Source organism: Heterocephalus glaber, unplaced genomic scaffold (genome assembly GCF_053883595.1).
Source record: "Heterocephalus glaber isolate CG9 unplaced genomic scaffold, H.glaber_assembly_v1.0 deba00001428, whole genome shotgun sequence".
Taxonomy (NCBI): Eukaryota; Metazoa; Chordata; class Mammalia; order Rodentia; family Bathyergidae; genus Heterocephalus; species Heterocephalus glaber.
The window spans coordinates 12,167,620-12,195,091 of record NW_028258293.1 but is presented as its reverse complement, the minus strand read 5'-3'; the positions used below and the strand labels follow the sequence as shown (position 1 = coordinate 12,195,091).

The following is a 27,472-nucleotide window of genomic DNA, read 5'->3' as shown; positions in this document are numbered from 1 at the left end:
TAAGTTGCTCACCGTGTTGGATTACCCTTTTTATGGAAAGGAAAATGAATTCAAAAGTCATAAACACAACTGTTATATCTGAATCTAGGATCCTAGCATCTCTTGTATTTCTTACACGACCTAGACTTAACACACTGCAGTTAGGCATGTTGTCTACATTCTCTGGCTGTGCCCACTGCTTCATATATATCCTTAAGACTCATCTCAGCATCTATGCTCTTTTCATTATAGGGGATCAGAGCCTTTTTTTTTGGTACTGGGGATTGAACTCTCGGGACCTTGCACTTTCGAGGCAGGCGGTGGAACCACTGAGCTAAATCCTTGGCCCAAGAACCAACTCATTTTGACAAGAGGAACTACAGCCAGCTCTGCTTCTTCCTTCCCAGGAGGGTTTGAGCATACCTCCCAAACTGGGCAACAAAGCTAGATTCTATTGCTCTAACCACCTAATATGTAAAGTTCTCCTAATGTGGGTGTCTGAGAGCAGCTAGTAGTAGATGAGGAGAGAGATCAGTGGTAGGGGCTGAAGAAGACGAATGGGTAAAGGAGAATGAGCAGAGGAGTGTGTACAGTAGACAAATCAAAACGCAATAGTTTGATGAGGCTACTGAGATTTTTCCGGGGGAAAATATTCAAGGTGGTAAGAAACGGCTCAAAGTTTTAATCAATAAATGCAAACCAGTAAAAGTGTCAATAAAATATTTTTAATGCCTGCAATTTCTTGTATACATAAATTGCAAAACATTCACCTGTATATGCAAAAGTATATTCTCTTGCAGGTCAACAGCACCAGAAAACAAGCTAAGCTATGTAAAGTTTTCTTAAACTTGATTTGTCCATTATGTAAAAGACGTGATAAATTTAATAACTCCAAAGAAATCTATATTCCATTCTTAATTATACACTAAACACCTGAATATTTATTTCATCACATCCACTCACAAAATAAATAGTAATCTATATATTCAGCACGCTGAAAATAAAACAACCAATCTCTCTTCATATATTTATTCTCTTTCCAAAAATGTTTTGGTCTCCTGCTATCATCTCAGAAATGTACTAACAGCTGCTTTTAAGTTATAAAATATAAAATAACAATTTATTTCTTGGAGAAAACCTTGGGGATTACCATTAAAAAATGAAATTTTGACTTCCCACACTTTCATTTTTGTGAAGTCTTTGAACTTTCTCACGGCACACATGTAAAGCCGCCTGTGACATGTGGTACCCTGGCCTCCAAATGGACATGCTTGCATTTATAGCTTCGAGAAAATACAAAGACGAGTTCTGAAAGTAGCTTTAAAAGAAAGTGCCCTTTGCTTTGATATAGGAACATCAGAAGCAAGTGGGACTGTGCAATCAGAGCTATGAGTTTTATGAAAACTACTTTCCTTTCACATCATTGTGTTAGAGAATGCCACACCCATGATCATCACAATGTGAAATCACATTACATTCGTGAATTAACATTACCCAATAAAAGGCACATCTTCAAATATTAAGAAAATCTGAAAATCAAAACGTGGCGAATACATTAAAAATTAAGCACTTAATTTGTAAACTTTGATAAAGTAACAGCCTATTCCAGTTTCTTCAAAGGTTTGTGAGTTTTTCTTAAGAGTGGTCAGGAAGTGTAGAACAACAAAATGGAAGACAGGACTTGGAAACAGGGCCAAGAATAAAATTTATAGCTTTTCTTTTTTCATAAGCCACAAGATGTTCTTTTATAATGTCAATGTAATCACTGTTATATAAGAAATGTACTCAGAAGTGACAGACATTACAACCTGACTCCTCCTACCAAGTTCTGGGACTTCTGGAAATTGAGTACAATGGTTCCTTTCTGTACAAATCACTGCACCGTATCCTTAAGAGCTAGTAATTTTTAAGCCACGAGAAACCTTTCAGCTATCATAAGCATTTGACTGTAGTAAGATTTCAGAGTCTGAATACTGAAAATAATATTCCCAAGAAAACCTTTTGTGGGGGCACACGAGTGATGGCAAAGAAAATAATGTTCCAAACTTATTTTATTAAATCACACTATCACTGAATCATTTTCACTGACGCTATGTGAGATGTGTAAGTTGATGGGGTTTTCTGCTACCAGGGAAACAGATCTATGTGGCGAGTTAGGGTGTTATTCCTAGTGAATGAAGACATCTTTCATGGGTTTCAACTTTAAATTCGAAGTTTGAAACTCAGTTCAAAATGAATGAGTCTTAAAGGACTGGGTCACACGGTCCCATTATAAGGAAGCCTAGCAAGGGCTGGGGATTTAGCTCAGTGGCACCACACCTGCCTTGCAAGCACAAGGTCCTGAGTTCGATGGGGGAGGGGCAGATGAAACCTAACAGTGGTAATCTATGATTCCCCAAATAAAGACCTTATGGGTAAGAAATATACAAAAATGCCAGGACCTGTTGAACAGTAAGGATTCTTTGTAGGGCAACCCCTCCTACTTCCTATTTCCCCCATCCAATGGCTTGAGATAACCAGAACACTTATTGCAGAATTGCTCTCACAAGCTTAATTCAGACTGCTTCCAAGCCCTCCACATTTAGATTCAAGGACAAATATGTTCTCTAGCATCAACACAGCTTCACAATTCTGGTGCTGATGGGCCTTGAGACTTGGCTTCCTCTGAGGCAGATCCTTGGTCACCTTGACCGGAATGTTTGGAGTGGAGGCTTAAGTGATATAGTCTACAGGGGTGACTTAAAGAGGGGTAAAAATGAAGAAAGCTCCATGGCCCAGAAAAACACCTACAGGGAACACCCGTTCTACCACGGGGGAGGGAGAAGCTCTTCACAGTGCATAGTTTGAAATCAAAGTGCAATATGGGCAAAAGAGAAGGTGGGGCTCTTGATACACACAAATTTAGTTTTTGGTTTTTTGCTATTAATATTTGCTAAAGAATTTAAGCTAAAAATGCAAAGCCATTAACATCAAGAGGTACAGGGGCACCTTGGAATTCCAAAATATCTTTGTGATTGGGAAGAATAATAAGGTGGAAAAAAAAATCTGCCTATCTAAAAAAATAATAACAAGGTGGAGAGGAGGCTCACATGTCACTTCCTTATTTTTAAACTATTATTCCTTTAAATCTAATATTTGAATAAAATATTTTTCTTTCAATATAAAAATGAATTTTTTAAGATCAGCACAGTGACCTTGTCTGTTTTACACTAAAGCCAACGTTAACAGTAAATTGGAAAACTTAGAATATTCTTATACTGGTGTGATTTGTATTTTGACTTGGAAAATTTTTTTTAATTGCCTAATCACCTAAATTAGTAAGAATGCTCAGCATCCAATCCATGAGTAATGTAGAATACAATAACTCACTGTATTTTGTACTTCAAAGTCACAAGGATGACATCCATGTGATAATTTAAAGCATACTCTACATTTTTAATCTCTTAATCCAAACACAGATTAAGACAGGTCACTTTATTGCTGGCAACATTCATGGAAGGGCCAGTTTTTTCATAAGTTAAATTTGGGAGCCAAGAGGTGTCCTACTCACACATCAGCAGAATTATGAGTCAAGAGCCAATGTTTTTTTTTCCTTTTAAAGTGTAAAGGAACAACAAAAGACTGGCTGACTAGTGAGTGGCACCACATTAGGGTGCATAGCTCATCAGGATCAAGGCTGGCATCTGTGGACAGTTCACAAGAGCACACAGCGGGCATTTCATCATCTGCACTACAGATTTCATCTTGGGAGTATTCAAAAACACTTCCTGCTCAAATGACAACCTGCAAACAACAGTATGCATTTCTTCTCCTTGAGTACTCAAGTATAAATCTAAAACAATAAGGGGACTTAATTCAGTCTGAAGGCAGGAAATCCTTGCAGCAGTGATCCCAGAATTTCACAAAAATGAATCAAAGCAGCAGCTAATGTTTCTTCAGCTTCTTGGCTTTTCGACGTTTCATTTCTTCTTCTTCGCGTCGCATTTCCTCTAAGTCCTCTTGCATGCCTAGTCTTAAACTGTTGAAATCAATTTTAAATGGTATTTGTCAATATACATGAGATTACGACTTTAACAGAAAAGAATGAAATCAGCTGGGTGAGTGCAAGGATTGCCCCCCAAAATGCCCCCAGGCTTTACTGCTGACAAGACTAGCAGGGGCTTTCAGAGGTCACCGACCTACGCTGTTGGAGAAAAAACAATCTCACGATAAAAAACACCTTACTATTCCCATTGAATTAATAAAAGATAAATAACTCAAAAGCTTTAAAAAATAAAGAATAAGAAACTTTTACTCATTAATAACATTCTATTTTTGTTTTTTCCCAACACTTCAGTTTGATTTTTTTTTTTCTGAGATGAGCTCTCATTCTGTTGCCCCGGCTGGCCTCAAACTTTTTCTTTTTTTTTTTTTCATTAAGTTTATTGGTACATTTTAGGTATACAATACAGTGACATTCATCACTGGGATCTTGTACCTTTACATGATGTATCTTGGTTCTTATTTTTTCCCCATTCCCCTGCCCTCCCTTCACTCCCTCCACCCTTCCCTATTTACAAAGACTTCGTTTCCATGTTTTTCCCTTTCACCTATTTTTTCTTTTCCCTTCTTTCCTTTCCCTTTCTCCTCCCATCTCCCCTATTCCTTTAAACATTTTCTGCCTATTTCACATTATCAATTATACATTTTGATCCTTATTTACACTTTTAGTTTTTCACACCAGAGAAACTATTTGGTATTTACACGTGTGTGTCCTATTTATTTCACTTAAGGAGTATTGGCCTCAAACTCTTGATCCTCCTGCCTTGGCCTGTAGAATACTGAGATTACAGGTATACACCGCTGAAGTTTGACATTTTAGCTACCAATAAAGTTACAAGAGGGAAGGTCAAGACAAAAGAGAGGTTTAGTATTGTGGGTTGAGATGGAAATGAACTATTTATTTATAACAGGTAATAATTATTAATAATGAACTCTGTATTTGCTACTCCAATTGGAGAAATGTTTACTCCTTTACTATCAGATACCTAACAGGAATCAGGAGAGAACCTAATATACCTCCCTTGGGTCCCTAAGGTCAGCAAAGTTACAGGTTAGCAAGACAGATGAATCTGATGGGGAAAGAGACACAAAAGCTTCACTAACACGACCAGGGAAAGAAGGCCTCTAAGATTCACTGTGTCCCACAGGAGGCACTGTGAGCACTCTGTCCCTACTGTCCTCACCTCCACCAAACCTCCATGAGCGCAGCACAGTACTTCTCATCTAAAGAGATGAGAAAACATCTAGAAAGGCTAAGGGATTTGTCTAAGGCCTGTACAGCTTATCAGCAGGATTACAACCCAGAACTGTGTGGCCCACCGCCTCAGTTCCCAATGCTGCAACTGCACCAACAAACAGAAAAGAATTTTTAGAATATCTTGTGTCAAAGCACTGTTTCGTGCTTACCTCTTTGCTTCTTCTTTCTGCTGCTCTTTCCAACTACTCTCCATGTAACGTAAGGCATAATCACTTTCATCTTTGTACCTGATAAGAGGGAAATCAAAATGTTTTTAAAAGGCCAAAATTTAAAAATTAAATTCTCTACAGAACTGTATCTTCTTCATTTAAAAAATTCAACACCTGAGGGCCGGGGATTTAGCTCAGTGGTTCCGGTGCCTGCCTCTCAAGCGCAAGGTCCTGAGTTCGATCCCCAGTGCCAAAAAAAAAAAAAAAAAAGAAAAAAATTCAACACCTGACGACAAAGACAATGAACCCTCCGAAAAGAACTATTCCTGAATCTAATACTGAAGCTACCAATCCAACAATGCTGCCTCAACTCATCTACACTTACTTGATAATGGTTTAACCTAGAACACAGAGCTAGGTTAGTGACAGGGTTTTTTTGTTGTTGTTTTTGAGGCCAGGTCACAATATGTTGCCCAAGCTGGCTGTGAACTTGCAACCCTCCTCCCCCAGCCTCCCAAGTGCTGTAGGTAGGATTACTGGCACACCTATCACCACATCTGGTTCAGACTGAATTTTTTCTTTTTTGTCATTTGTTTCATTTTTTAATTCTTTAGAGATCTCCAAATCATTCACTTTAATATATAACCAAATTGCTACTTAAAGACCAGCCATTAAAAAGAGGTTGTGAAACTAATATTTTGAGAACTGGATTATCAGCATGTTCTTCATCAAATTTATATGCTTCATCACAAAGATTCATCCTCGAATTTTTTTTTTTGGTACCGGGGATTGAACTCGGGTCCTTGTGCTTGCAAGGCAGGCAGCAGAACCACTGAGCTAAATCCCCGGCCCTCATGCCCAAATTTTAAGAAAAATCACTTCCTTGGCTGATTTGATGAAGCTGTCACAGAAACAATAATACATCTCAATAATTATATGACACATAAAACTGGACTGTAAATCTGGGAGCTAAAGATGTTAAAACAAGTCAAGACAAAAAGGCTGACAAGAGCTCTTAAATTTCAATAAACACAATCTGAGAAACTTTCAAATAGTAGCGGCTTCATTTTTAATTTTTCTTCTCTTTCTTCTAGTTCTTGTCAGTATTCTCTCATCCTTTCCTTTTCACTCTCTCTGAGATATTTTACTTTGGATTTAGACATCTGAGCTAAACTTTGATGTGGGTCATAGGCCTTAGCCCAGGTTGTCAGGAGTTTCTTCAATTCTTTCATTCTTTGCTCCTGCTTAGTTAAGATCAGATTTCTTTCTTCTTCCAACATTTTCTTTTCCTCAAGTGATCTCCCCATGGCTTGTTCTCGTCCTCTGGATAACACTGTGGGCACTGCAGGTCTGCAGCCACAAGACGTGGTCTTTGCAGCTGTACTTCTTCCTGGTGACTATGCCTTGGAGACAGACAAGGGCAACATGTTTCTTCAAATTTTCTTCATTTGCCAAAACATTCTTTCAGCAGATTTACTTGAGGATGCACAAACATTAAGTGGTCTGCAGACTGTGGAGAGTTTTGGATTCTTGTGTTCTAAGACGTGTTACTTATACTCCTCAGGAAGGTTTTCAACATCAGGAGTCTGGGACCTTGGTTTATGTTTATTCCCTTAACTTTCTAGCCTGTTCAGGGCCCTTGGGGTTCCTGACATGTTTGTGACCTGGTTTATAAGGCAGAGGGGATGAGTTCTGTAAAAGCTGTTGGCCTGTCATTTGGGTCCTAATGTTTCTGTTTTGTTTTTTGGTACCAGGGATCGAACTGGGGTCCTTGTGCTTACACAGCAGGAGGTGAAACCACTGAGCTAAATCCCCGGCCAGGTCCTAATGTTTCTAAGGAGCTCTTCTTCTTTTAATTTCTCACTGGTAGCTGAACTATAAACAGATCGAGGTATGGGTCTGGCTTTAAATCGATATGTTTCCCTTTTAGGCTTATACAAGTCTCTCAGTTGCTTTTCCCAGTCGCTTGCTGCTGTTCCTCCCTTGCAATGAATGTAAATGGCTTCTGGGAGGCCAAAAGAGTTTCTTTGTTTTTCTCCCTAGCCCTCCTCCTCCTTCATTTTGCTTAACTAGCTCATGATAAAGGGGAAGACGGACACTCCCGGGAACTGGATGGGCTCCAGATTTCCTCTTACACTCTTGAGTCTTCTTTGCTTTTGAGCAGTTTATGTACTATTTCACCATCTGATTTAGATTTCATGACCTCTTCTTTTTTCTTCTGTTCTCTAATCATTGTTTGAAAAGGTACAGGTATTGTAATTGTAGGCACCCATTCTTCTGGTTTCTTCCTTGTTTTTGCAGCTACTTGGAAGTCAGTATCTTCACTCTGAATATAATCTTCAACACAAAAGTCTCTCCACATGTTGCTGATGAGCTCCTTAGTGTAGGTCATTATTTTGTTTTTCCTGGGATGCTCTCTTTCTAGATTGGGCAGCTCTTCTTCAGAAGAAGTATACAAGGAGGAAGACTGGCCTAAGTCTGGCTCTGAAAGTGATGTCATTAACATGACAGGGCGGCAGGCGTTATTTTCCGATACAGAACTGGAAGAGTTGCTGGGAACATCTTCCCTGATGGTTACTGGATGAACTTCCCTTAAATTTAATTTATTCTGGTACATTTTCTCTAATTTTGCCATAGTTTCTATTTGGGCCGCCTTCAGCTCTTCTAGTTTCTTGAAATAGTCTTCATTAGTTGCACATATCAGAAAAGCTCACAATGTCTCCACAGTTTATACTTCTTTCCAGCACAAAAAAGTTGGTGTTGGAATCAGCCGACGCCCGCGCGGGCCACAACACCTTCTTCTAATCTTCTTCCTGCGAGGCGGCCACTGTCGCCGCCAGGGCCGCTAAAGGGTCTTCACGCTTGTACTGGGCGACCCGCGCTCCGGTGTTGGGATTTACCGGCAGGTGTTGACTGGCCACTGCCAGTCTGAGTCCTGGTGCAAGGCTGACATCACCCCGCCCCCGAGGCTCCAGCGCCAGCGCTGGACCGGGTGGGTAAGCTAGCGTAGCCTCCACAGACCTGGCAGCTTCGGAGACTGAATTTTTTTTTGAGTCAGGGTTTTGCTATGTAGTTCAGGCTGGATTCGAACTTGCGGTGTTCTTCCTGCCTCAGACTCCCAAGTGCTGGGACTACAGGCATGCGCCACCATGCCCAGCTTAGACTGAATTTTTAGATCTGACATTTTTTGGCGGCGGGGGGTACCAGGGATCAAACTCTGGTCCTTACACTTGCGAGGCAGGCGCTGGAACCCCTGAGCTAAATCCCCGGCGCTAGATCTGATTTTTAATCTAATTCTTCCACTCTACTAAATGCCCTTTTTTTTTTTTTAAATGGACCTTCCTTCAGATGGCTTTCTAATTTCTTATATTCAGGGGCATCTAAGGGCATAGTGATTTATAGTGACTGTAATAGGTCTCATTTGTTTTTTACATATATTTGACCTTATTTAACCCTTCCAAAATGTCATTTTAAAAACAATTTACTCAAGTTTACCTAGCTAACAAGTAGTGGAACTTCAAATCCTGGTCTTTCCTTAATACCAGTGCTTGGGGGCCAGAGATTTAGCTCAGTGGTTCCACCGCCTGCCTTAATACCAGTGCTTTTCAAGCTGTCGTGTATGTATATTATGAAACCACCTGGGAGCCTTATAAAGTAGATTTAGATTCTGGCCCTGCCTCAGGCCTCCTGGGAGGCTCCATTGGGAACAAACTCTCAGGTCTCTCAATCCTGCTGCTTTCTAAACTGCTGTCCTGGGACCACATTCCTCACCAGCAAAACTTTACATCAAAGAAAAGTAGCTTTCACATCAGAAGAGCTTTCAGCCCAACTCTATGAATGGTTTTCTGACTTCAAAGCCAATCTATTACTACACAAAGCTGTTTCACTCTCCTCGAATATATCTCGTAAGGGCAACATTTCAAAAGGGGTACTTTTTGGTTTTTGTGCAAATAACCACACAAACTATTCTGGATTAATTCTAAAATATTAAGCATCAAAGAGTCAATCTATTGAAAATAACGATCACCCAGGGGTCTCTAATTAAGCACTATATTCAATGCCTCTACTGTTAAATGTTTTTTCTCCCCCATAATATGCATTCCCCAAAAAGAGTATCGTATTTATTTAAAGCTTCTTTAGACTTACTTTTTCCGGTCATAGCCAAAAATTTCTCGAATATGTTTTGATATTTCTTCCTGAGGTTCTCCTTCATCTTCAATAAAATCGTCCATTTCAGAGTCATATTCATCCTCATCAGCATCATCTTCTTCCTCTTCGTAATCTCGCTGCCTTTTGTAGCTGGCAGGGAAGGAAAGCCTTTGAGGACCTATGAACAGAAACCATTATTTGTAAGAACATTAAATCTTGAGGTCTTTCCGGCAGAGTTCTATATAAATTGAGATTATGAGAAATCATTAAGACAGTGGCCTTAAAACTGGAGAAAGCAGGCTGCTTCTCAGCACGGTGTCATTACATTATCTCGGCTGTGTATGTTCTCCAGAAGGGCCAGAACTCGGGTATACCCCAGTGCTTACTAGCAATGCTTTGTTACACTTTCTAGCTTAGTAGTGCCCATACTTCAGGGATTTCAAAGATCAGTAAAATTTCTAAAACTGAGTAAGTAAAACTTATAAACTGCAACAGAATTATTAACCAGCAAAAGCAGCACCTTCAAAGTTCTATCATCATAATTTCATTTAAGAAGCTTTAAATTCTGTGCATGCCGGTAGTTTCTTTCAGCTAGTTAGGAGGCTGGGGCAGAACTGCCTGAGCCTAGGAGTTTGAAGCCACCTGGGTAACACAGCAAGACTTTGTTTCAAAATGCAAAGTCCAAAAAAGTAAGAGACTCCCAGAATTATAGACACTGTTTAAACTGAGTAAATTTGACCTCAGGAAAAACACATCACCTTATTTTTGTCATTTTGCTAAAAGACTTTGCAAAAGACAGGAATTAATCAAAAGACGAATGTGGGAACAACTGCCGTCTAGCCTTTGACTAGACACTTCTATTGTTCTTCTACAATCGTTTGTAATATGCATGGCCTGTCTCCGCAACTCAGTTCCTCAACCTTGACACACTAATATTTGGGTGCTGTCTTGGGCATTGTTTGATGGCAGCATCCTTGGCCTCTATCCACTAGATCCTCATTAACACACCCTCGTTTACCCTATCCCTGTGACAATCAAAAATGTGTCCAGATAATCAATGCAAAATGTTCTCCCATGGCGGGGGATGGGGTGGTGATGGTGGTGGTTCTCTCAACCCTTGGTTGAGAATCAATGGTCCAGCTGAAATTAGAAAACTTAAAGGTGTGTTGCTGGCTTCTTTTTATATTCTCCGTGGTGCTTAACAAGTACAGTACTTTAACATGTGCCTAATAACATGAAGCAACCACTGCTTAGAAGCTGGTGGGTGCCACCAATGAGCCTGTACCCTGGGACAGCTGACTCTTACAGCAGCCGCAGTTAGGATCTTGAAGCAGCCATTATAAAGAGCAGAAACACAAGGACAGTCTAAAACATCTCTTGGGATGTAACAGGTGCTTAACAACTTTTTACTGAATCAACAGTGCACCCAAGGCTTCCTGTTTGCAATTATATTCTGATCCTTGAAGATTATCTTTTTCATGACTACTGAAGAAACCTAACTAAGGCATGCAGAATCACCCTATCTCACAAATGACAGTTTAAGGCACTTGGGCACATTGGAGTGTGAACACACCGGACCTTAGATAAGTCCCTTTCTAAAGACTTTTCCAAGCCATCATCAATAAAGGAACTCTCAAGCACAAAGCAAACAAAGTATCAGGCTCTATAACATGAGTACATTAAAGGGCACATGGAAGGGTTCACAGGGTTCCTGGTTATATAAAATAGAGTACTCTTCCTAATTTCTTAAGTGACACATGTATACTCTAGGGTGGGAGCCAATTTTACCTTGGGCAGATCTGTAGCCCGAGAGAGGAGGCTTCATTCCATTCATCTGTCCATTATCTGACCGGCTGATAATATTCTTAGAAGAAATCGTTTCCGAGACAACAGTGCACTTGGGCCTTATGGGGGGGCCTGGGCTGCTAACCGTTCGCCCAGGTCCTGAGCTGCTCACTGGTCTCCCAGGGCCTGAACTGTTAACAGTCCGTGCAGCGGGTACTGAGCCACTTATGGATCGTCCAGCACCACTGACCGGCCGCCCAGTGGGCCTGGCGCCACTTACAGGTCGTCGATCATGTGAACTGCTAATAGGCCGCTCAGAGCCTCCAGAGCTGCCCACAGGTCTCCTGGAATTACCTGAGCCACTGACCGGTCGCCCAGGACCACTTGTACCACTGACTGTCCGCCCAGAGGGATTTAAGTCACTGGACAGCTTCTTAGTTCCACTGACTGATCGCTTGGGTCCTGAGCTGGAGCTGCCATTCTGGCCCCTGGGAACAGAGCCAGAACTAAGTGTGGGCCGAGCGGTCCCCAGACTGGGCCGCCCAGGGGCTGAGCTGGAGGTGCTGCCTGGCTGTCTGACACCTGGACTCTTAGCCTTACTCTGGGGAGTGACAGTAGGCCCAGGTTTGGAATGGCTAGGATGGGAAGAAGGAAGTTTTTTGGCTTTGTACTCAGCAGCAGATTTCTGAGTTCCGCTAGCAGAAGTCTTTGGGACACTTGGGGAATAGGTGCTGGAGTAGGGCTTCACAGCCCCATTGAAAACAGGTCTGTCATGACCCTCACAAAGTGAGGGCTGGGAGCTGTTGCCAGATCCTGCCTTGGTTCTCTTTCCTGGCACGGATTTAGATGAAGACAAAGCTAAATGTTTCTCACTGGCTGTGCTGGGTCTGGATTTCTTCTCAGTATGAGGAAAGGACATTCCTTTGGAAGAAGGGTGCCTGTCCCCAGGAACTTTGTTAAGTTTTGTGCCCACACTTTCCTTCTGAGAGGATGCCTTTTTAGATACAGTTGGAGGTAGTTTCACATCTGTCTCCAGTTTCCTTTTCCTATGCTTTCGTTCAAGAAATTCTCGCTCCTTAAGTTCTTGTGCAGTCATAGGTCGCTCTTCTGTTTTCTTCACCACCTTGATCTCCACTGGTTCAAACTGCTTTTTCTCAGCCAGCCTCAGTAAATCGGTGAAGTTCATGGGTGGTGGGGCACTTTTAAGGGGGACCTTTGGTTTGCTTTCAACTTTAGGAGGTTCTTGTTCTTCCTCATACTCCTGCTCCAACTCCACCTGATTGTATTCTAAGAATTCATCCTCTTCTTCCATCTCGTACTCTTGGTCTGTTCCCTGGCTGGTGTGGCTTTCCATCGCCTGCCTCCTCTTTGACTTCTCCTCAATAGGAATCCCATTGTAACCATGAAAATTATCTTTTGTCCTCTTGGCCATAGCTCTTGCTTTCTTGTCATGTTTGAGCTCAATTCGTTTTTTCACTAGTTCTTCTTTTCTCCTTTTCTCTTCTAAGGCTAAAAGGGATAGAACAAGCACAGTTATTTCAAGATCTCAAGGCAGTAAGCAGAATGCTCATCTGAAACCAGCAGGTGGCCAAATCACAATGTTCAAGTTACAATTTCAAGTTTTCTAGGAATCAAATGAGGAAGTCATTTGAACAAGTATCAATTGACTCATCTTTATATAATCAGTGGGTCACATATGGGCTTTTCTATATGACTAAGCAAGTAAGAGACTTGGTTTTCAGTTTTAAACACGGAAAACAGTTTACACCAAATAAATAAACCAAGTGAACATTCATACCCACTTAGAAGATGCTAACAATTATGAATCAGAGAATACTTAAACATATGAATTCTATTATTTGTATGAAGCAAAACTGTATCTTGAACTTGATAGTTTAAAAAATATCACTAGGGCCGGGGATTTAGCTCAGTGGTTCCACTGCCTGCTTTGCAAGCGCGAGGTCCTGACTTAGATCCCCAGTACCAAAAAAAAAACAACAAATCACTATTTTAACTTTTTAAAATAGCACTCTTAGGCTGGGGATGTAGCTCAGTGGCACCACACCTGCCTGGCAAGCACAAGGTCTTGAGTTTGATCGCTGATTTGGGGAAAAAACAAAACAAGAAACAAAAAAACAAGTAGGAACAATTTCAGAACCAAGGTTAAAGCATAGAGTTCTTATTGGGAACTTACAATGGACAAGCTAAAGACAAGGTTACTAAACCTAACCTCCCCAATTTCATTTATTTTATTTCAAGAGACAAAGTCTTGTGTTCAGGCTTATCCCAAGTTCCCGGGTTCAAGTGATCCTCCTGTCTCAACCTTCCAAGTAGCCGGGACTATATGTGTGTGCCACTATGCTCAGCCCCAGAAAGCCGTTAATTAAAGGGAGGATAAAAGAAAACTTCTATACAAATGACCAAAATATGAACATGCATTAAAGCCATAAATATAGTTAACCCAGGCATACATACACCTACACAGTGCAATTCATTGGCCTGTTGTTTTTAGAAACATCTGCTAGTATCCTCAAAAACTAAAAACACCTGGTCATAGTGGTGAACACCTGTAATCCCAGCACTCTGGAGGCTGAGGCAGGAGGACTGCTGTGAGTTCGAGACCAGCCTGAGCTACATAGTGAGTTCAAGGACAGCCTGAATAGCACAGCAAGACCTTGTCTCAAAAAAAAAAAAAAAGGGCCGGGGATTTAGCTCAGTGGTTCCAGCACCTTCCTCACAAGCACAAGGTCCAGAGTTCAATCCCTGGTACCAAAAAAAAAACAATGTGTTATGTACGTGTGCCAGCTCCATGATGAATGTAATCATTCTGTACTGCAAACATGTAGTAATTAAAATTTTTAGGGCAGGGATTTAGCTCAGTGGTTCCACCGCCTACCTCACAAAATCGCAAGCTCAACAACCCGAGTTCGATCCCAGGTCCCAAAAAAATAAAATAAAATAAAATTTTTAAAAAAGAGACATCACTTCTCAGCCTTTTGGCTAAGATCAAGTGTAAAATTTAAAGAAACATCCACTGGTAAATACAAACTAAACAGGTACATAGAAGACCAAAATTGAAAATAGGTATAGAGATACATACCCTTTCGTCTGAGCTCCTCTTCTTTTCTTCTAAGAAAAGCTTGTACAGCTGCTGATTGGACACCTTTAACTTTTGGGTCTTTCTTAGGAGGTCCCACTGCCAAACTATACCTTTTCTAAAAATAGAAACAGAATAAACATTATAAGCAATTCAAATTTCAAAATATTCTGTCTGGGACTAGAAGTGTAGCTCAGAGCCAGAATGCGAGGCTTCCTCAGAAATAAGCATCTCAAAGTTCAACTTTTCAAACAAATAGAAAAAACTCCTTACAACTGTTTTCTATTCTGACTATGGCTACTCCACGTGATCGTCTAGCTGGGACACACACTGCAAAGGTTATTTGCTTAGAACATGGAAACACTGCGATTTTGATACCACAGACAGGCAAAGGCTAGGGCAGCACCTTAAAGAAATCTTGAGAAGCACCTCAAACAATGTTTGCCTGGCATGTATGAGCCCTTGGGTTTGTTCCCCAGCACACACACACACACACACACACACACACACACACACACACACAAGTTAATAAATACAAGATGGTATAGGGGTTACACACCTGTAATCCCAGCTACTCAAGGAACTGGGGCAGGAGGATCACAAATTCAAGCTCAGCCTTGGCAACTCAGTGAGATTATCTCAAAGTAAAAAATGAAAAAAAGGGCCGGGGATTTAGCTCAGTGGTTTCACTGCCTGCTGCGCAAGCCCAAGGACCCGAGTTCGATCTCTGGTACCACAAAAAAAAAAAGAAAAGAAAAAAAGGCTACAAATGTAGCTCAGTACAAAGACCCTAGGTTTGATCCCCAGTACCACAAATACATAAATACAAGGTGTGTGTGTGGGGGGCTAAACAGAGAGAAGAGCCCAATTCTCTATAATCTTTAACTGCAGTTCTTGTGTTATCAATTTGCTACATAAACTGTCTTTTAGACAGGTTACCATATCACCCCCAAAAGTGGTAACACTATCCTGTCTCTGGACTTTGTATGTAACTGCAGAGGGAAATTACTAAAAAAATAATTGGAACTATGAAAGGAAAACTATTTCTATTTTGTGAGGATCTATTAGAAGTATAATAAACAGAGCTATTCAGATCAGAGATGATGCACCTTTAGGATCCTTCTATATTAAATCTATGAGGTAGGAAATAAGATTTTTTAAAAAGATTTTTTTTTTTTTTTTTTTGCAGTGCTGGGGAACAAATCCACAGTCCTGTGCATATAAACCGACCACTCTACCAATGAGCTATACCCTCAGCCCTGGAAATAAGATTTTAATTTTTTTTTTTTTTTATGGTACCAGGGAATCGAACTTGGGTCCTTGCGCTTATGAGGCCGGCGGTGGAACCTGGAAATAAGATTTTAAAGTATTCTCCCTCTTTTGTCTTGTTAGGCAGATGCCATTTTCATCTATTGAACCTGCTGCTATTTGTAGAAAAAGACAATCTGAGACCACAGCAAGCAACTTATAAAACAAAAAAAAAGTATTTCCAGTGTGTATGAAACTCCTGGAGGAAAGCCAAAGGGTCTGTACTTTTTATATTTATGGCTGCCAAATACAAAGTTTCTTGAAACAGGCTGAAGTTCCAACTAAATTAGTTTACCAATCAAGCAGCTGGCCAATTAGGCAGGCCCTAATCCAACCTGAAGATCGTGCGTGGTAGCAATGCTGAGAACTGACACATCCCTGACAGAGAAATCCCAAGACAGCATCCACTACGGCTGGGACACAATGAGATCCTGGAGTTAGTCCACATTTTTACATCTTTATAACTGAATTGTAGACTCTACAGTGAATAGAGGGCCCATATATAAAAGAAAGGAAAAAGACAGGAGGGAGAGGGAGGGGGAGGGGGAGGGAAGGGAGGGGGAGGGAGAGGGAGGGAGGGGGGAGGGGGGAGGGGGGAGAGGGGGAGAGGGAGAGAGAGAGGGGACAGAACACTGAGAAAGAGAATATTGCTAACCTAACTAGATATATAAAATTTACAAAAGAACTTCGAGTCTAGGCCTTATCCATAAAAAACTACCATGGTGGGGCTGGGGATTTAGCTCAGTGGTTCTGCTGCCTGCCTTGCAAGCGAAAGGTCCTGAGTTCAATCCCCAGTACACCCCCCCCCCAACAAAAAACTACCATGGGAATGCTACCATGCATAAAAACAGCAAATCTGAATTGATTAACACATACAAAGACCCATAAACAGTCACACACTAACTATCTATCAGAAAGATCCGGAAGAGGAAACTTAGATTTTTGTTGTCAAGACCTAAGATTTGGGCCAGGGATTTAGCTCAGTGGTTTCGCCACCTGCTGCGCAAGCGCAACAAGCCGAGTTCCCCAGTACCAAAAAAAAAAAAAGACCTAAGATTTTCCTGTTACTGCCTAACTACATACACAATTGATAGGGCTGAGGGTGTAGCTCAGTGGTACAGCACTTGCCTAGCACATGTAAGACCCTGGGTTTGATGCCCTGCACTACAAAAACTATATATATATATATATATATATATATATATATATAGCTCACAGTCACCTGCCAAATCACAGCTTACGCGGGGTTTGCTCCGGAAGAACGTGCCTGTAATGGTCTGTTACTCATGTACAGCAGGACTGGTCTGTTGACTGGGTCATCGGAACACCAGAGTTACCTAACATGATTTTCTGAGTTCTTTTGTCCTTACCCTGGGATTTTAAGAGACAGAAATGGGGATGTGGACTAACAGAAAAGCTGCTCCTCGCTGCATACTGGTACTCAAAAGAGAAAGTGCCAACGGGGCAGAGTTGAATGCAGTGTTTACCAAGCGTCCGGCCCCTGCACATCACCCCATGGTCTCCGCCCTTTCGGTACCCTACCTGTAACCCACCCACCCACCCCCCACGCTTTGAGACAGGGTCTTGCTATGTACCCCAGGCTGGCCTTTAACTTGCGGTCCTCCTGCCTCAGCTTCCTGAGGGTTGGGATTACAGCCACGTGCCACCATGTCTGGTTCCTGTAATATTATTGACTAATTTAAGAGAAGTAAAATAGACCTAACACTATGATTTATAACTATATTGCTGAGCTTTACCTCACCAATATCCTGAAACGACTGACTTGAAAATCTAGTTACAGTCTTAAAATTCATATAAAAATATATAACTATTAAAATATCTGTACATCTGTACACCTGAAATCATGTATGGCCAAGCCCAAATGTACTGCCCTTTAAGAAACACTGAATTAGAGAACAAAAATACAGGAAAGGTACACAAACAAGGAAAGGGGTATTTAAGAACTCAGCTTTAGGGCCGGGGATGTAGCTCAGTGGTTCCGCCACCTGCCTCGCAAGCACAAGGACCCGAGTTCAATCCCCAGTACCAAAAAAAGAACTCAGCTTTGTTCTGAAAAGAATTACAAAGACTACTTTTAATTTTTTTCAAACTATTCATCTGTTCCCATCAATTCATTTGCCTATTTCAAATTCTGCTTTTTATTTTTTGCTTAAATTCTTTTATTGGTACATTTTAGGTATACAATACATTTACATTTATCATTGGGTGCTCATACCCATACATGATGTATCTTGGTTATTTTTTTCTCCCATTACCTGTGCGCCCTTCATCCCTCCACCCTTCCCTATTTACATATTTCATTTCCATTTTTTTTTCTTTTCTCATAATTTTTCCTTTCCATTCTTTCCTTTCCCCATCTCCTCCCACCATCCCTATCCCTTTGGACCTTTTCCTATTTTCAAAGTATCAATTATTAGTTATTAATCCTTTTAGTCCTTATTTACACTCTCAGTTTCTCACACTAGAGAAACTATTTGGTATATACACATGTGTCTTATTTCACTTAAAGAGTATGGCCTTCACCTGCCTTGCAAGTGCAAGGACCCGAGTTCGATCCCTGGTACCAAAAAAAAAAGTCCCCAAAGAGTATGGCCTCAATATGCATCCATTTAGCTATAAATGACTCTAGTTTCTCATTCTTTATGGCTGAGTAGTACTCCATTTTATAAAAAAACCCACATCTTCTTTATCCAGTTTCCAGTTGATGGGCACTTGGGCTATTTCCAAGCTTTAGCTATTACAAACTGTGCCGGTATGAACATGGGTACACATGTATCTCTGTGGTATGATTCTTTTAATTCTTTGGAGAAAATACCCAGCAGGGGAATAGCTGGGTCAAATGGGACCTCCAGCCCTAGTTCTTTGAGGTATCTTCACCAAATTATACTTTTTTAAAAAAATGTAAGTTTTTTTGTTTTTTTTTTTTGGTACTGGGGATTGAACTCGGGACCTTGTGCTTGTGAGGCAGGCACCAGAACCACTGAGCTAACACCCCCCCTACCCCCACCCCCCACCCCCGGCCCAACACTAAGTATTGTTGGGCATGGTGGTGGACACCTATAATCCCAGCACTCAGGAGGCTAAGGCAGCAGGATCACTAGGAGTTCCAGGCCAGCCTGGACTACAAAGTAAGACCCTGCCTCAAACTACCAAACAAACAAAAAACCCACCAAGTCTTAAAGATACTTAAGCTGGCCTCATATTTAACCCAATACTGGTTATTCTATGCAGAAGGAATTAACAAATCTACAAATGTCTATTTTGTGGATCTGCTAGGAAATGACTTAAAAAATAACCCATAGATAGAGCAAGGTCTGTGCTGCTTTAGTGACGCTGAATCTTGTTTACTGACTTAATCTTGTTTACATGAACTAAGTCATAATGGCTTCTTATATCCCCTGAAAGTGGAAAAGTGCACTCAAATACACAGATACCTAAAAAATATTTAAAAATTTTGTCAGGCAAAATTTAGATCACAACCTAGAAATCTAGGGGAGTAGGGAGAGCTGGGTCACCACAGATCATCATTTTATTTAGCATTTTTGAGATTTAATTTACAGGTCATAAAATCCACCCATTTGGTATGTACAATTTTTGGTGTATTCAAAGTTGTACAACCATCACAGATTCTAGAACATTTTCATCATCTCAAAATGACACCCTTCCCCCTTTAGTAGTTACTCCCCTTCCCCTCTCCCCACAGCTCCTGGCAACCAATAATGTACTGTCTGCCTGTCTCTATGGACGGACACATTGTAGCCACTGCATGTAAGTGAAATCATATCATATAGAGCCGTGATGGTTAATTTTAATTTTGTGTGTTAACTTGGCTAGGCTACAGTACCAGTTATTTAACCCAGACCCTAATCTACATGCTGCTATGAAGGTGCCTTGCAAATGTGATTAAAGTCTATAATCAACTGACTTTAGGTAAAGTAGATTACTTTCTATAATGAGACTGGGACTCCTCCAATCAGCTGAAGGACTTCAGAGCAGATCTCTACCGTTCAGAGAAGAATTCTACCTCAAGACTACAACATTAACCTGCTTTATTTTCCACCCTGCAGGCTGCCCTACAAATTGTGAATTTGCCAGCCTCCATAATCAATGCCCTAAAATGAAGCCTGAGTCTGTTTCTCTGGAGAATACTGACTGATACAGTAGCTCTTTGTACTTGACTTCTTTTATTTAGCATGTTTTCAATGTTCGTGTTGTAGTATGTATTAGTATTTCATTCCTTTAATGGCCAAATAATATTCTATTGTATAGAAAAATGGCATTACTTATTTATTCATCAGTTGGATATTTGGGTTGTCTCTGCTTTTTAGCTATTATGAATAATGCTGCTGTGAACATCTGTGTAAAAATTCTATGTGGGTGTATGTTTAAATGTCTCCGGGATGTATGACCACAGATCTTAACACTGCGCTGGCTAGGCCTTTCAAAGGGAAGCTGGAATCAGATCCCTGGTATTAAAAGATTTGCTGTAATGAATAATACTTTATAAGACAGCTGCCCATCCCCTCCGAGGGGCAGAGCCCAATAGAGAATGATTGGGAGTACTTTATATGCTATTTAATAAGGCAGAAGAATTATTTGGCACTTTCCCCTGCATCAGATGGTCACACACAGCTCTGGCAGCAGCATATCAAGATGTTCCCATCAATTCTGAATCTGATTCAAGGCACCAGGGTGCTTCATTGTTTCAGCTTCCTGAAAGCAGCTGAACAAGAGTTTCTTTGATCCTGAGTATATCCATTCTACTACACTGCATGCCAGTCATTCTGTTGGACCCCAGTGAATGACCCATAAGGGTGGTGCTTACGCCATCTAAATACAGCACAGAGATTTTGCCAAGATTTATAATTTTGAAGCTAAAAGATCTAGAAAATAAAGTCACTTTAAAACATGTGTTCCTGCAAAAATTACACTGTCACAGTCAGACTGAGAAAATAAGGAGTGTTCAGTCTAGAATTACGTATTCACCAAATGTACTAGAATCAATAGTCAATTCCTTTTTACAGACTTTTTTCCCCCCAGTACCGGTAATCGAACTCAGGACCTTGTGCTTGCCAGGCAGGTGCTGCACCCGAGCTACATCCCTGGTCCAGCCAATTCCTTTTTTTTTTTGATACTGGGGATCGAACTCAGGTCCTTTCGCTTGCGCAGCAGGCAGCAAAACAACTGAGCTAAATCCCCAGCTAGCCAATTCTTTCTTGAAAGCTTTTCTTTATTCAGGAGTAACATTGTGTAGCTGTGGAAAATATACATTTCCTGATGATGTTTCATAAATTGGAGTTATTTATTATTGGTTAGAATTAGGGATCTTCAAATACATCTTTAACTCTAATAAGCATCACACAATTTGAGTATCTTCTCAAGATACCAGTCAGGTACTTAGCTGGGTGGCTCAGATGGTAGGAACTAATGAAACACTCAAAAGCATGCTACGCACAGTTGTATGGAGCTAAATGTATTGTTTACTGTCACTGGGTTTATAAAAATATAACCAATTAGCATACCTGTATCTCTGAAATTGTCCAGTCCAACTTTCATTTCAGAAAGAGCCTGAAAAGGACTGTACTTACTGGCAATCACTTCCACAATTTATGGCAAAGTCCATCTTAGAAACCAGGTCTCCTGACTCAGGTCTGAAAATGTCCTCACTATAACACATTTTACTTCCAATTGAATGCCAACACTTTCATCTCTGCTCTAACCTCAATCTTTTTTTTTTTTTTTTTTTTGGTACCAGGGATCAAACTTGGGTCCTTGTGCTTGCGAGGCAGGCGGTGGAACCACTGAGCTAAATCCCCGGCCCTCTAACCTCAATCTTAAGTGACATTCCCTAATATTCACCTGCTTCTTGGATGTTGTAATCTCAAATCATTATTACAGGTCTACAGCTGCACTTCCTATCTTTTTTTTTTTTGGTACTGGGGATCAATCTTGGGTCCTTGCGCTTGTGCAGCAGGGGGCGAAACTGCTGAGCTAAATTCCCGGCCCCACACTTCCTATCTTGTCACCTTTACTCTCAGACTCATTTCTGTTGATCATGCTGGAACTCTCCGGAACAGACTGTAAATATCCCTCTATCTACCAGTTTCTAAACGCTGTTGGTTTGGCCTTTAAATTTCTCTCCCATCAGACTTTACATTAACAATGTCATAAATAGAAAACCAAACACGGTCATCACCTAAAGCTACTTCAGATAGGAGGTGGGGACAGGGCGCTGGAATTTAGCCCGTGCAGCTGACAACTTTTCTTCAGTACCTGTCTCTCATTCATTCAATGCACGGTGATAATTAAAAGCAAAAACTTGAGGCCAGGGATTCAGCTCAGTGGGTTCTGCTGCTTGCCTCGAAAGCGCAAGGTCCCGAGTTCGATCCCCAGTACCAAAAACAAAAAAAAGGGCAAAAACTCTGGAGCCAGTATGTTTGAACAGAATCTCTACTTTGTTAAAAATAGCCCTATCAGGCTGGGGATTTAGTTCAGTGGTGCCGCCGCCTGCCTCACAAGTACAAGGTCCTGCGTTCGATCCCCGGTACTTAAAAAAAAAAAAAAAAAAAAAAGATAGCCCTATCACTTACTGGCTGTGTGACCCTGGGTAAGTTTCTTCCCATCTCTGGTGCTCAGTTTTCTCAGCTGTAAGACAATCTCCCCTACATGGTTATTATAGTGATTAATTAATACATAAAGTGCTTAGAGCAGTGAGCATTATAAATGCTAAGTAAGCACTATAAATGTTAAATGTTTTTATCATCATTATTCAAAGAGATTCTGTAGGTAGTTGTGGGGAAGAAAAGTAACAGAATCCCTGAGAGAAAAATTACATTAAAAACTCTACCTGGCCCCTAGACATCTGAACTTGCCACCTCAGCTAAAGTCCTTGGTTTCCACTTTCAGTACCTAGAGCTCTTATCCTTGGGGTACTACAGAGCTCCAAATCCTTACAAATCTCATACCACATAAAAGGCTTGTTCTTTAACTTTGGACAGGTCACACCAGAGCTTCCATATCTTGTCTGTGATAATTTTCACATCACAGGGTCTATGAAAGGACCATGCTGGGGCTGGGGATTTAGCTCAGTGCTTCCACCGCCTGCCTTGCAAGGGGAAGGACCCAAATTCGATCCCCAGTAACAAACAAACAAACAAAAAAAGGACCATGGGACCATGTAACTTGTCTCATGGTCTCATGTACTATAAGCCATAAATCATGGCTATGTGAAACTTACAGGGATCCATATTCTAAGCTGCACCAACCTATCAAAACTACTACTACTGAGGGCCCGGGATTTAGCTCAGTGGTGCCGAGCCTGCTTTGCAAATGCAAGGTCCTGAGCTCGATCCCAGGTACTGGGAAAAAACTACCACTACTTTTTTTTGTTGTTTTTGGGTAGACAGGGTCTCACTATATAGAGTCCAGGCTGGCCTTGAACTCGCAGCAATCCTCATTCCTCAGCCTCCTGAATGCTGGGATTACAGCCATGTGCTACCACACCCAGCTAAAACTACTTTTTTTTCTTATTGGTACTAAAGCCCACAGGGAAAAACCAAGTGCAAAGTTACCAAAAATATCTTTTCTCTTTTAAATAAGTCAAGAGCTACTGAAAGCGACTGGTTACATCACCTTGATCAGCTGTTATTTTGTATTTAATTTTCCACTGGGACATGATAGCGTGCCTAGTATAACCAGGCATGATGCAACCCAACCTTTGTTTGAACTACAACATTATGAAGATAATTTATTTTAAAAAGAAATAAGGGAAAGAATTATTAGGGAAATTCCAGTATAAATTGAGCATCCCTAATCTGAAATTCTCTCAAGTCTTTTAAGGGCTGAACAGCACTGTAGTAAGAGGAAAATTCCACACCTGACTTCACGTGATGGGTCAAAGTGAAAACACAGGCACACCAAAAATAACATAAAATTATCTTCAGACTGTGTATAAGGTACACAAAACAGGGCCAGGGATTTAGCTCAGTGGTTCCTGCACCTGCCTCAAAAGCATAAGGTCCCAAGTTCCACCCCCAGTATGAGAAAAACAAAAAGAAACAAACGAATTTAGTGTTTAGATGATTCCCTTCCCCATGATATCTCATTGTTTATGCAAATATTATACATGAAAAATTCTGAAATCAAACCTTTCTGGTCCCAAGAATTTCAGACAAGGGATTACTCAACCTGTATCTCAAGCCAGATGCAATAAATACCTCTTACAACAAAAATTCTGCAAAGAGTCCAGAGTGGTTCCATATGTGTTTATTTTTTACCCTCTTAGATTTTAGTTGAAACATCATTAATCATAGGATTTCCTTTTTGTTGTAAAGTTCTGACCTAAGAACTCTGAAGACCAAACTCTTGAGTGTTAACTCTAATAGAATCCAAATTAAATGGCTAAAAGGAGAAAAACAACCAAGACTGCGGCCGGGGATTTAGCTCACTGGTGCTGCGCCTGCCTCACAAGCACAAGGTGCTAAGTCCGATCCCCAGTATGGGGGTGTGTGTGTGCGTGCGTGCGTGCGTGCGTGCGTGCGTGTGTGTGTGTGTGTGTGTGTGTACCAAGGAAAAGGATGTAGCTTTGCTCTCAGTTACTGCAAAGCCTCTGAGGTTTCCACACCCTTAATCAAATTTAGGTCAACCAGCTTGTCAGTATGGAGGGGGATGCTTATGTTTCTGTCTTGAAAGGCTTATTGGCTTGGATGGTAGTTTATAAGGATGCTGGTTTTGTAGTACTCTGGTATACTGTATGGAATGGCTCATATTTTTAGAAAGTAAGGGATTCTGGAGATTTCCGTATCAATTATGCTTTATTTCTTTTAGAAATATGAGGGGCTGAGAGTAAAGCTCTGAGTCAGAGCACTATTCTAGCACCTGAGGCCCTGGGTTCAATCTTCAACACTGCAAACAAATAAACAAAGCTTTTGTTAATGTATGCTCAATGTGAGGTGTGGGTACATGAGGATATGTTAATATTCTGTGTTTGCCAAGGGCCCAAATTATTTTGAACTGATAAAGAAAATGAAAATAAATAGAAAAAGATGAATTAAAGCAAAAGTTTGGATTAAATTTAACTATTTAACTTGTTCAAGTCAATAGTTTCTTTCAGGTTTTTTTTTTTGGTACGGGGCTCAAACTCAGGACCTTGCGCTTGCAAGGCAAGCAATGGAACCACTGAGCTAAATCCCTGGCCCCTATTCAATAGTTTTTTGTGACTCATTCCATGATTCATTCCAAAAAGATAAAAAGATTATAATGCTGCTAAGTCAAACGCCTAGGTTTACTAGTTTTTGAGGAATGAGGGACCATGTGATTCATAAAATATATGCCTGTTATTTATCTGTTAAATTTTATTCTTTCTTTGTTTGTTTTTGAGACAGGGTCTCCCTATGTAGTCCAGGCTGGCCCCGAACTTACTGTGTAGCCCAGGTTGGCTTCAAACTAGGAACAATCCTCCTGCCTCAGTCTCTTGAGTGCTGGGATTACAGGCATGTGCCACCACACCCACTCATCTGTTAAAATTTTAAATTTCTTCACCATTTACCCTTTTTTCACTTCCTGTTATTGCAATTAGAGATGGATAGTATATACCCTAAAATAAACACATATTTTGAAGTTTCTCTCTAGGATTCCCCTCTGCTTCTAATCTAGTCATCACTGACTTCTAAAATAAGAACCACCTTGGCTCCGCTTCTTCCATCAAAGCTTTAACTTCTTTAACTTCTATTCAAATTCAAGACTGAGAGTTAAATAATGGACCAAATTATGCCAAGATGAATGATTACTAGACCCAATACATATAGACATCTAAAAAGTTTAGATGCAGCCTGGTATGGTGACACATAGCTGTAATCCCAGCACTTGGGAGGCTGAAGCAGAAAGACTGCCATGAGTTCAAGGCCAGCTTGGGTAATACAGTGTGTCCAGCCTCGAGCAATGAGATCCCGACTCAAAAAAAAAAAAGCATAAAATAATTCTGTTGTTTAAAGTTTCAAAGTTTTGGGCCCATAGCTTCAACATGCTTGGAGAATGATTACTTTGACTTCTCAGAATGGAGAATGACTATATATACACGTACATGTTTATGTATATTTATACATACACACACACACACACACATAGCTGATTGTATAAAATAAACAGATACAGAATTTTACCTTCAGATCAACATTTTCTAAAGGGTAAAAGGAAGTAAGGAAGAGAAAGAAAGGGGATTTAGCTCAGTGGTTTTACCGCTTGCTGTGCAAGCACAAGGACCCGAGTTCAATCCCCGGTATCAAAAAAAAAAAAACCAACAAAAAAGGGGAATCAAGATGTGTCCCGTACATGTACCAACTCCCCATGGGGAATGTAATCACTATGTAATGCAAACATGTACTCCCCCCCAAATGAAAACTGGAGAAAAAAAAGGGTTGGACAAGAAAAGTGGCAGAAGAGAAGAAACTAATATTGAAATATGCAAAGGTCTAGAAAATGCAGAGTACATAGCCCTCAAGAAACTCCAGTTGAATTGACTGAGGTGTTGGCCTTCCACACCTCACTACACAAACCGCAGGTATCGGTTTACAGCTATGCTGTGGTACCATCTGAGGATTCAGAAATGATTAGTTTATGCAAAACAGCTACAACCCCACAAACCACATTCTCTCTACCACGTTAGCATTTAGGTTTTAAACCTTACACCATTCTAAGAATATCAGTAAATTGGCAAACATTTACTGAGCAAATTAGACCTAGATTTCAAATAAAGATTGAAATCTGGAATGTCATAAGAAAAATGGAAGCTGAAACTACCTTTTTTTGGTATTAGGGATCAAACCAAGTACTGAAGCATGCTAGACAAGAGGTCTATCACCGAGCTACATCCCCAGCCCATTAGGTCACCCTTCTGTTGCCCAAAGATTCGTAGAATCCGATCAGTTTCTCTTCCCAACAAAAAAGATGATAATCCCCGCCCCTTAGCAAATCATAAAGTAATCACTTCGTTGGCTCAGTGGGTGGGGCCAGAATCAGAGAACTCGCTGAAGACCCAGAGATCCGCGACAAACCAGTCAGAAGGCTCATCAGACCAAGTTCCTAAAGCCCCTGAACTCTACATAGTTTTCCTCCTCAACCTGCGGGCTGAAGTTTATAGCGAAAGCCAGAAACTACCGACGCTAGATTCCACTAGGTGCCAGGCGGGGCTCCGTCAACCCCTTTCCCCCAACTCTGAAACATCCAAACCACAAAGTTCCTGTTGCAGGGGTAACCACGCTTGCGAAACTCTTCCTCGAGAAAGGTCCCGCTTCCTGTCCCAAGCCTCAAATTCCCAGAAGCCCAAACCCAAGCCAAGGAAATAAGTTGCTCAAGTCCACGGGCCACACATCCCAGACTTGAAAACCGAGAGTTCGGCTGCTACTTACGGGGACAGTGTTGACACCTTGTCCTTTGGAAGCTATCAGGAGAATTTCCCTGAAGTCCATGTTCGGCCAAGGGGGAGAGACTGGGCCAAGCACTCGGAAAGGAGTGCAAATGCGCCTTGCTGAGGCGCCCAGCGACGCCGAGGGAACTGCCTCGGCAGCCCTCTCCCAACCCTCTTCAGCACGACCACTTCCGTCGCCTTCCAATGCCGTCTGCCCACCCTGGTCCCTTCAGCGGCTTATATTCTCCCAGAGTCCCCACAGCGCTTCGAGTCTCGCGTAA

General features: G+C 41.1%; 2 protein-coding genes and 2 pseudogenes across 3 annotated transcripts in view; 1 reads left to right on the top strand and 3 right to left on the bottom strand.

The window, feature by feature from the left end:
• The window catches only part of LOC147827973 (uncharacterized), a 100,962-nt gene extending 98,735 nt beyond the window's left edge, over positions 1-2,227 (top strand). Inside the window, exon 6 of one of the 2 annotated variants that reach the window (XR_015451423.1) lies at positions 232-2,227. The gene's annotated coding sequence lies outside the window, so the exon portion shown is untranslated. The remainder of the gene's footprint in view (positions 1-231) is intronic. The other variant, XM_087211567.1, reaches the window with a different exon arrangement.
• Positions 683-27,472, bottom strand: Spty2d1 (SPT2 chromatin protein domain containing 1). Its single transcript, XM_087211560.1, has 6 exons — positions 27,193-27,472; positions 14,462-14,576; positions 11,365-12,870; positions 9,574-9,754; positions 5,428-5,505; positions 683-3,997 (listed from the first exon to the last, which is right to left on the bottom strand). The coding sequence occupies exons 1-6, from the start codon at positions 27,250-27,252 to the stop codon at positions 3,904-3,906; spliced, it is 2,034 nt and encodes a 677-aa protein (XP_087067686.1). The 5' UTR covers positions 27,253-27,472; the 3' UTR covers positions 683-3,903.
• On the bottom strand, positions 6,450-7,143 carry LOC147827972 (protein FAM161A-like; annotated as a pseudogene).
• LOC106009936 (protein FAM161A pseudogene) lies at positions 7,233-9,518 on the bottom strand (annotated as a pseudogene).